Consider the following 11,429-nt stretch of genomic DNA (forward strand, 5'->3'; position numbering starts at 1 on the left):
GAAACATTGATGTAGCCAATTTGTACAGTTTTACAAACCTTTACAGACTCATAAGTTTTGTTCATCAAACAGACATATCATTTAGACGAACATATATCTCATGGAAAATCACGTTCTCTCAAGTACGCATACAAATGAAACATGTCAAGTAACATATATAATAACATATTACAGAAGATAAAAGTATCAATCAACTCCTAGTTCACTCTATAAATTTTTATGTAACTTTGAAAACCGATTCAACTCACTTTAAAAACCAAATCTTCGTTTTGACATAACGGGAGCATTACATAAGCTTTTGACGCAAATCTTAAGTCCAAATTGCATAACTTTTCATAAGGAATACAGTAGTACACTTTTTATAATCTAAAACACAAAGCATGCAACTCGTAAAATTCAGATTATGCACATAACCTAGTCAAATCTTCGATTAAGCATATCTTAAGCATACGATAACGAAATCGCGCAAAATCGGAGTCTTAAATTAATAACTTTTCGATATATTCCCATTAAAACATGTTACAAGATCAGTTCTAATGTCAATTTAATCAGACCAACAAGAAACCATTTCATTTTTCATACCTATAACATTAATTACGCAATCAAACGATAAATAACAACACTAGACACCATTAATTGAGCACTAGACTTGATTACACTATGTAATTGAACAAAATTCAGATTTATAAAAACTAGGGTTAACAATTATACCTCTAATGATCAAATTGCTTATACTACCGCGTAGAGAACGATGCATAGAACGACGTTCGTGTTGAAGGCTTCTTTTAATTTCGACTTTTGAAGGTGGTGGTGGTGTGATGGTGGCCGACGGCCAAGAGGGAGAGGGAGAGGGAGAGTGTCGATTGAATTAGGTGAATTATGAGGCTCATAGCTTTCTAATTTCCTTTTATATCTAGGTTTAGGGCCTAATACTTCCCACTAATGACCCAACTAGCAAGTAATGGACCAAAACAATCCAATTAAGGGGTGTTGGGGAGGGTTCGGCTGAATGGCCCTTTTATGGGGTCTCGGGCTCGTTTTTGCTTAACTCTTGGTACGCGTGGTCCATTTCGAGTGCCGTTAACTGTACCGGGTCTCCTGAACATTAACTAGTCGTTGAAACAAAATCACCGGATTTAATTTATTAAATAAATAATAATTTACATTAGTTTTTCTTAAAGTTAATAATTATTGAAAATAATTATTTCATCGTTTTTCTGAGTTCCGTAACCTGAAAAGCTTTCAAGGCGATTAACTTAATCGTAACATTTTCTAGTTTTTTCACTTTCCGAAATAAATTCATAAATTAATATAACCTATTAATTCAAGAATCTCTATAATAAGCATGTATTTAATTCTATTAAACACACAAGTCTAAGTAACCACCGTTAAATACTTAACGGACAAGTAACGATAGTAAACGGAAAAAGTCGGGTTGTTACAGGTTGTGTCCGATAGGGAGTTATTGAAGTAATCATTCAATCTGTATCATTTGTAAATTTGCATTTGCATGTTGCATCATTTTTGCATGTTACTTAGCTTATTTTCTGCTCATTTTATTTTTGCATGATCATTTTATTTACTGTTATGCATTCTTATATTGAAAAAAATTGTGTTTATATGCTTTCTGTTACTAGAATAGTTGAGAAAATTGCTTCATCGGAAAATACAAAAACATTGAAAAATGAAAAAGCCATAAAAATCTGAAAAATGCGAAAATGAGAAGTTGTTATGTGAAAATGGGAAATGATTGTATTACTGAACTTGCATGTTAATCGTTCTGCGTAATAAGTAAGTAGTACATGATTAGTTAATGAATGTTGATGATTTTGAGGATTGAATTTTTGAATGAGAGGATCAATTGTGCATAAAGTAAATAATCTTGGCAAGAAAATCGCGGAAAGGTTTACAGCGGTTGACGGTAGTCACCTAACTATCACTGAGAATGTACTGAGAAATGATTGTTCAGGAACTCAACAGACGGTCGAGGTCTCCCCTACTACGATTTATACTCTAGTGAAGGATTGCTAAGTAAGTCTGCAAGGTGAGTTTACTCTGTTTGAACCTATACCGGTTTCTATTTACCTTTATTGCTTGGGCCGAAACGCATTAGGTGTAACAACCTCACTTTGGGCCTAATAGGTAATGACCTATTTACCCTTCTGTGTTATTAAGAGATTTTAATAATTATGTGTTTTATAATTATTGTGTATGGGATAATGTGCGTTTTGTGACAAGGGTCACAGAACATATTTCCTTTTGTGAATTTGACTTAGAATGAATAAGTTATTAAAGATTTTGGGTTTCAAATAACTGGTAAATACCCGTGTGTTATACGGAGTAGGGTTTCCTCACAATGAAGAAACCCAATATAGATATATACCCGTACGTTCCATTTCTTGCTATTTTTAGCAAAATAGAAACCCTAAACACCATTTTGCTCTCATATCCTTAAAATCAAGAAGTTCAAATCAAAGCTAGTGATTTCGTGCATTGAATTCTCTGTGATTTCAAAATCAAAACAAGGTAAACATCTTCAATTTTGATGAATTGAAATGGGTTTTAAGTGGGTTTGAAAAAGTAAGCTTTTTATGTTTGATTCTTGCCTTGAATGTGTTTTTGATGCTTAATTGAGGTTAGAAATGGATGATATATGTGTTATATAGTGTTCTTGGGTCATTGGATTGATCAAAACTTGCAGAAATCGAGTTTTTGGTGTAAAAAACTCAAAAACAGCGTGCTGGTGGTGTTCTTCAGCACCACGAGTAACAGCTCAACCATGCGGTTGAGCACACTTTTGAGGGCTCAACCATGCGGTTTAGGGCTCAACCGTACGGTTGAGGTCTCAGCCACACGAGTGAGCAGTGGACAATTTTTGGTAAAATTGAAAATGGTGTAACTTTCAAACCGTAACTCCGTTTTTGACGAATAAACTATCGTTGGAATTGTCTTGAAGTGTAGTTTCTAATGATAAGGTTTTAAAATACTAAATCGAATTTAGTTTGGCTGTAGAAATCTCGAAATAAAATTATGCTGCTGTACTTGCTCAACCGTGCGTCTGAGACACTCACTCGTGCGAGTGAAGTGTCCATTCGCACGAGTGAGACACTTAACCATGTGAGTAGGTTTTATAATCTCTATTATTTGGTGATAGGTCAGTCATGCGAGTGAGGATACTCACCCGTGCGAGTGAGCATAGGCAGCCGCACGAGTGAGACCTCATCCGTGCGAGTGACAGTGTTTGTATATTTGGGTCAAGTACAATTCTGACCCATTTACTATATTGTTGTGATATTAATGCTAATGAGTAATTTGATGAAAAAGTGTAGTAACTAGAGAACTAATATTCTCAGGTGATAAGCGGAAAGGTGAAGGCTCAGTGATATAAGACAACTGAGTACTTGTGCTTCTAGGTGAGTGGGATTATTTTTATGGATGTGATTATACAGTGACAAGTATAGTGATCCGTACCATGCTTAATTAGACTGTGTAATGAGTCTGTGAGCCGTATTGTGACTATATGAGATTATGTGTGCACCAGTGAACGTCGAGGTGTTTTGTGCGACGTAAGAGGTCAATGCTATTTACCTTGTGTATTTAAGGTAATAGTATTTGGTCCAAGTGTTACTGATTAGTGGTATAGTGTGAATGACGAGTGCGTCACGTCTGGAAGACTATACCAGTGACTCAGTAGTGTGGATTATCGGTATATTCCAGCTTGATCACCTATGGGTTGCCGGTCCTCTTGTGTATGGCTTTATGTGATAAGTGACCAGTGCCTATAAGCTGTGCTTGATGCTTGTAGTGATTTCCACCTAGATATTTCCATTCACTTAGCATTATGCTAATTCCCCCACAGTGTTTTGCCCTGCAGGTATAGATTAGTAGCTTTTGGTGGGTTTTGCCGGGCAGCTGCAGATGTTTGACACAATATCACTCTGATGTATGGTTAAATAGCTTGTAGTAATAACGTAACACCATTGTTTTGTCTAATCATATGTTTATGTAATAATATATGATATGTAAATTAATTAGTCTTCCACTATGAGTGTCTTTAAAAAAAATGTGTATGTAAAAAGTACGGTGTTACAAGTTGGTATCAGAGCATAGGTTTGGCAGTATGTGCACTGTGTACGTGACTTACTCCCAAACTTATGAATGTGTCATGTCAAAAATCTGAGTGGGGAATAAGTGAATGTAGAGATATGTGCCTAGGTGATTGTGCTTAGTGATAGGTGCTAACAGGCTATCAACTAAGCTTTTATGAGATGATGTGTTTGCAGACAGGTATGGTTGACCAGACCAGAAATAACGATGCCCCTGTGACTCCCGGACCCGGAATATTTAGAGCGCCGTCAGTGGAGCATAGTCCGAAACGTGATCCAGATGAGTATGTTCAACAGTTAGAAGGTCAGTTACAGGAAACTCGAGAAAAAGTGAAGGAACTAGAGGCCCAAATCAGGCATTCAACCATCGTGTCTGAAGCTAGTGATCCACCGATACCCCCAGGGTTTACTGGTACTCAGTATGTCCGTTGGGTAGTGCCTCCCAACCGCCTCAGTTTCAACCTCAAGTTCAACCCCAAATGCCATATCAAACTTCCCAACAATACCAGTACCCTCTTCAATATCAGTACGCAACAACGAATCCATTTCAAACTCCTATGTTTCAGCAAGTGGTGAAGGAGAAGAAGTGTACGTTCAAGCAGTTTATGGACTGCAAGCCCTCTGAGTATTCGGGTCATCGCGATCCGATTGTGACAATGAATTGGCTAAGAGAAGTTGAACGAGCACTGAAAGCCTGTCAATGTGAACCAGAATTGCGGGTAACTTATGCCAGCCAACTGTTAAAGAATAGAGCTATGGTTTGGTGGGATACAATTACTACTCCGTTGTCCGAAGAGCAACTCAATCAGGTCACATGGGAACAATTTTTTGCAAAGGTCTAAGAACAGTACTGCACTGTATTTGATATCAATCGATTGAAGCAAGAGTTCATGCAAATGACAATGACTGAATACATGACTGTCGATGAAGCGTTTGAATAGTTTATGGACAAGTTAAGGTTTGTGCATCAGTGGATACCTGACGAACAGTCCCGAGTGCAACGGTTTGTAGAAATTTTGCGACCTGAGTATCGCACGATTGCAAGACTTGCTACGACTTTCTCACAAGCGCATATGTTGGCAAAGATAACTGAAAGTGACATTAAGGCAGCCAGAAGTGTGAAAACTGAAGTGCGTCGCAAGTGAAACCAGCGGCAAGTCAGTCTAGCCAACAATCAAAGAAATCAAGTCGGTTTAAGCCAAAAGGGCAATCTAGCCAGGGTGGATCAGTGTCAAGTGGTCAGAAGACATGGTGTAGAATGTGTAAGTCTTTACATAGTGGGCAGTGTTCAACATTAACAAAACGGTGTTTGCGTTGTGGTATAGTGGGGCATGAGCCTCAAGATTGTTCGTTTAAGAATAATGTGTGTTGGAACTGTCATAAAGAGGGTCACAGATCTGCAGAGTGTCCAGCTGCAAGAAAAAGTTATTCCGGGGCGTGGTATGGGTCAGGGGTACGTGCTGTGTCAGCTGGGGATCATCTGCTTCCTCTGTGGGGAAAAAGTGCAAGAATCCTCCACCACCTGAAGCTAGAGCCTTTCAGATGTTAGTAGACACTGCCACTGCTACTGATGATGCAATCACCGGTATGTTCTTAGTAAATTCTATGCCGGTTCGAGTATTATTTGACTGTGGAGCAAATCGATCGTTTGTGTCAACTACATTCTGTGCTAAGTTAAATGTGCCTGTTAGGGTAATAAATGAACCCTTAAGTGTCAAAGTGGGTGATGGTAGAACTGTTTCAGTCACAAAGTTTGTGACTGGAATTACTATTGACATAGAGGGTAGTCTTTTCCCTGTGACTTTCCTATTGATGCCTATACCAAACTTTGATGTAGTGCTAGGCATGAATTGGCTTATGACCATAATTCTAGTATTAAGTGCGATAGGAAAATTATCTCTTTTTCGGTGGCTGGTGGGAAACGGGTAGTGGCTCGTGGTGATCGCGGCCGGTTCCGTTGTCCATTATTGTCGATGATGAAAGTTCAGAAATCTTTGGCCAAGGGCTGTGGTTCTTTCTTAGCCTATGTGATCGATGTAAAGAAGGAAAAGAAAGTAGTGTCCGATATTCTGGTGGTGTCTGAATATCCAGAAGTGTTCCCAGATGAATTGCCAGCCTTACCACCGATCAGGGAAATTGAATATAAGATTGAGTTAGTTCCAGGGGCTACGCCGGTTGCTAAAGCTCCGTATAGATTAACTCCTTCAGAAATTTGTGAAATGATGTCCCAAATTCAAGAACTGTTAGACCGCGGGTTCATTCGTCCGAGTTCTTAGCCGTGGGGTGCACCAGTGTTATTCGTGAAAAAGAAATATGGTACGCTCTGAATGTGTATAGATTATCGTGAACTAAATAAAAAAAGAGTGAATAATAAGTATCCGCTTCCTAGAATAGATGACTTATTTGATCAGCTTCAAGGAGCTTTGTTCTTTTCGAAAATAGATCTACGTTCTGGATATCACCAGGTTCGTGTTGCTGAATCTGACATTCCCAAGACTGCATTTCGTACTCGTTATGGTCATTATGAGTTCTTAGTGATGCCATTTGGGTTAACCAACGCTCCAGCAATTTTCATGGATCTCATGAATAGGGTGTGTAAACCGTTTTTGGATAAGTTTGTTACCGTATTCATTGATGACATCTTAGTGTACTCCAAAACCGAATCCGAGCATGCTGAGCATTTAAGACAAGTGTTGGAACTTTTGAAATGTGAACAATTGTATGCAAAGTTTTCAAAGTGTGAGTTCTGGTTACGTGAAGTTCAATTTTTGGGTCATGTTATCTGTGCAGAAGGTATAAAAGTGGATCCGTCTAAAATTGAAGCTGTGATGAATTGGAATTCACCAAAGACTCTGACAGAAATCAAGAGTTTTCTAGGATTGGCTGGTTACTACCGACGGTTTACTAAAGATTTTTCAAAGATTGCTAGTTCTTTGACAAAGTTAACTAGAAAGGATGTGTCTTTTCAGTGGGGTAATGAACAAGAAACTGCGTTTCAGACCTTGAAAACCTTATTGTGTAAAGCACTAGTGTTAGCCTTACCTGAGGGATCCGACGACTTCATTGTGTATTGTGATGCGTCTTTATCCAGTTTGGGCTGTGTATTAATGCAAAGAGATCGTGTAATTGCGTATGCGTCTCGACAGTTAAAACCAAGTGAAAAGAATTACCCAACACACGACTTAGAAATGGCTGCAGTAGTGTTTGCATTAAAGTTGTGGAGACATTATCTTTATGGTACGCACTGTGTTATCTGCATCGATCATAAAAGTTTACAGTATATCTTTTCGCAGAGAGAGATGAACATGCGTCAGAGACAGTAGCAATAATTAATTAAGGAATACGACTGTGAGATCAGATATCACTCTGGAAAGGCAAATGTCATGGTTGATGCGTTAAGTCGTAAGAAATCCGCTGACAGTGTAAAGTTTATGCGAATTGAGATTGTGTCTGATTTAGTGGATTGACTAAAGATAGCTCAACTCGAAGCATTACAAGATGAACATTTGAAATCTGAGTTAATGGTGAAAAGAAGAGTAGAATTGATGAATGATTCTCGAGGATTAATGACTTATCGTGAACGAGTTTGGGTGTCGTTACTTGGAGGATTGAGGGATTTAATCTTAAATGAAGCACATAAATCTAGATTATCTGTGCATCCCGGTATTACAAAAATGTACCATGATCTGAAAGTGTTATATTGGTAGCCAACTATGAAAGCAGACATTGCGCAATACGTGGAAAAGTGGCATATTTGCGCCCAAGTGAAAGTAGAACACCAGAATCCGTATGGGTCTTTGCGTCAATTAGAGATTCCAGAGTGGAAATGGGAACATATCACCATGGATTTTGTGACAAAACTACCTAGAACCCAGAAAGGAAATGACATGATTTGGGTAATAGTGGATCGTTTAACCAAAAGTGCGCATTTTCTAGCTACTAGTGAAACAGCTTCGTTGACGAAATTAGCTCAGTTGTATCTGAATGAAATAGTATCGCGACATGGGATATCGTTGTCTATTGTGTCAGATAGAGATTCCCAATTTGTGTCTAGTTTCTAGAACAGTCTACAAGAAAATTTGGGTACTCGTGTCAACCTAAGTACAGCTTATCATCCTCAGACTGACGGTCAAAGTGAACGAACTATTCAGACTTTAGAGGATATGTTAAGGGCTTGTGTTTTAGAGTATGGTGGATCGTGAGATTATCATCTGCCATTGATCGAATTTGCTTATAACAACTCCTATCATTCAAGCATTGGCATGCCGCTGTATGAAATGTTGTATGGTAGAAAGTGTCGAACTCCATCGTGTTGGTTGGAGGCAGGTGAGAAACAGTTTGCGGGTCCAGAAATTGTGCAGCAGACTGCAGAAAAAGTGGCTATCGCACGTGAAAAGCTAAAAGCTGCTAGAGATCGACAAAAGATGTATGCAGATCCTCGTTGACGACCAATGACGTTTATTGTGGGTGAACGTGTGTATTTAAAAGTGTCACCGTGGAAGAGTGTAATTCGATTCGGTAAACGAGGAAAACTAGCTACAAGATACATTGGTCCTTTTAGAATTCGTCCAGTGCTGAACGATCAAACTGTAGTGTTAGATCTCCCTCCAGAGTTAGCAGGTATTCATGACATGTTTAACATCTTCTATATTCGTAAGTGTAAAGTGGACGAAGAAAATCAAATTCTTCCGCTCCAAGATCTGAAAGTAGATTCAAGTAAGAAATTGGTGGAAGAACCAGTGAGGATCGTCGACAGAAAAGTGACTAAGTTACGCAAGAAGCAGATTCCAATGGTGCTTGTGGAATGGAAGCATAGTTTAGGCACCAATCTGACATGGGAGACCGAGGTGTTGATGACCTCTAGATACCCTCAGTTGTTTAATCTGGACCAGATTCTGAGGACGGAATCTCCTTTAAGGGGGTAGATTTGTAACAACCTCACTTTAGGCCTAGTAGGTAATGACCTATTTACCCTTATGTGTTATTAAGTGATTTTAATAATTATGTGTTTTATAATTATTGTGTATGGGATAATGTGCGTTTTGTGACAAGGGTCACAAAACATATTTCCTTTTGTGAATTGGTCTTAGAATGAATAAATTATTAAAGATTTTGGGTTTCAGATAACTGGTAAATACCCATGTGTTATACGGAGTAGGGTTTCCTCACAATGAAGAAACCCAATATAGATATATAACTGTACGTTCCATTTCTTGCTATTTTTAGCAAAATAGAAACCCTAAACACCATTTTGCTCTCAAATCCTTAAAATCAAGAAGTTCAAATCAAAGCTAGTGATTTCGTGCATTGAATTCTCTGTGATTTCAGAATCAAAACAAGGTAAACATCTTCAATTTTGATGAATTGAAATGGTTTTTAAGTGGGTTTGAAAAAAGTAAGCTTTTTATGTTTGATTCTTGCCTTGAATGTGTTTGTGATGCTTACTTGAGGTTAGAAATAGATTATATATGTGTTATATAGTGTTCTTGGGTCATTGGATTGATCAAAACTTGCAGAAATCGAGCTTTTGGTGTAAAAAACTCAAAAACAGCGTGCTGGTGGTGTTCTTCAGCACCCACACGAGTGACAGCTCAACCACGCAGTTGAGCACACTTTTGAGGGCTCAACCACGCGGTTGAGGGCTCAACCGTACGATTGAGGTCTCAGCCACACGAGTAAGTAGTGGACAGTTTTTAGTAAAATTGAAAAGGGTGTAACTTTCAAATCGTAACTCCGTTTTTGACGAATAAACTATCATTGGAATCATCTTGATGTGTAGTTTCTAATGATAAGGTTTTAAAACACTAAATATAGATTTAGGTTGGGTGTAAAAAGCTCAAAATACAATTGTGCTGCTGTACTTGCTCAACCGTGCGTCTGAGATACTCACTCGTGCGAGTGAAGTGTCCATTAGCATGAGTGAGACACTTAACCGTGTGAGTAGGTTATCACTATTATTTGGTGGTAGGTTAGTCGTGCGAGTGAGGATAGTCACCCGTGCGAGTGAGCATAGTCTGTCGCACGAGTGAGACCTCATCCGTGCGAGTGACAGTTTTTGTATGTTTGGGTCAAGTGCAATTCTGACCCATTTACTATATTGTTGTGATATTAATGCTAATGAATAATTTGATGGAAAAGTGTACTAACTAGAGAACTGATATTCTCAAGTGATAAGCGGAAAGGTGAAGGCTCAGTGATATAAGACAACTGAGTACTTGTGATTTCAGGTGAGTGGGATTATCTTTATAGATGTGATTATACAGTGATAAGTATAGTGATCCGTACCATGCTTAATTAGACTGTGTAATGAGTCTGTGAGCCGTATTGTGACTATATGTGATTATGTGTGCACCAGTGAACGTCGAGGTGTTTTGTGCGACGTAAGAGGTCAATGCTATTTACCTTGTGTATTTAGGGTAATAGTATTGGGTCCAAGTGTTACTGATTAGTGGTATAGTGTGAATAACGAGTGCGTCACGTCTGGTAGACTATACTAGTGACTCAGTAGTGTGGACTATCAGTATATTCTAGCTTGATCAGCTATGGGTTGCCGGTCCTCTTGTGTATGGCTATAAGTGATTAGTGACCAGTGCCTATAAGCTGTGCTTGATGCTTGTAGTGATGTCCACCTAGATATTGCCATTCACTTAGTGTTATGCTAATTCCCCGCAGTGTTTTGACCTGCAGGTATAGATTAGCAGCTTTTGGTGGGTTTTGCCGGGCAGCTACGGATGTTTGACACAGTATCACTCTGATGTGTTTTGTAATAAACTATATGGTTAAACGGCTTGTAGTAATAACGTAACACCAGTGTTTTCTGTAATCATATGTTTATGTAATAATATATGATATGTAAATTAATTAGTCTTCCGCTGTGAGTGTCTTTAAAAAAAATGTGTATGTAAAAAGTACAGTGTTACATTAGGATAGTCAGGTATCCAAAGGGGGTTTGTTCTCACTATGAACGGGTCGAAAAGTGCAATTCTGTATCACAGACATATCATCGGTTTGAGAAATTATCGAAGGAGACTATTTGAACGCCAAAGATTAAAGCTAATGTCTGATTCATCTCAACAAGTGGTGCATCATCATTAAAGTTTTATTTATTATTCTATTTAAAGTTTATCTTCGTTTATGTTGGAAAAACTAAAGCGCAACATTAGAAAATCCAAAAAAAAAATGGTATATATGCTATCGTTTATATGTTAGTAACACAATAAAGATGGTGCACCACATCAAATACAAAGAATCCGAGTTATCAAAGTTTGGACCTCGTGTCTATCTATCCACTAAATTCTACATGTGAAAGATGATCAAACAATG

At 38.3% G+C, this 11,429-nt stretch overlaps 1 protein-coding gene across 1 annotated transcript; it reads left to right on the forward strand.

Moving 5' to 3' along the window:
* The first annotated feature begins 2,779 nt into the window (after positions 1-2,779).
* LOC139841557 (uncharacterized) lies at positions 2,780-6,382 on the forward strand. Its single transcript, XM_071831767.1, has 7 exons — positions 2,780-2,878; positions 4,284-4,538; positions 4,673-4,942; positions 5,048-5,222; positions 5,432-5,559; positions 5,610-5,857; positions 5,944-6,382. The coding sequence occupies exons 1-7, from the start codon at positions 2,780-2,782 to the stop codon at positions 6,380-6,382; spliced, it is 1,614 nt and encodes a 537-aa protein (XP_071687868.1).
* Positions 6,383-11,429: the final 5,047 nt, after the last annotated feature.

This window comes from Rutidosis leptorrhynchoides, chromosome 4 (genome assembly GCF_046630445.1).
Source record: "Rutidosis leptorrhynchoides isolate AG116_Rl617_1_P2 chromosome 4, CSIRO_AGI_Rlap_v1, whole genome shotgun sequence".
Taxonomy (NCBI): Eukaryota; Viridiplantae; Streptophyta; class Magnoliopsida; order Asterales; family Asteraceae; genus Rutidosis; species Rutidosis leptorrhynchoides.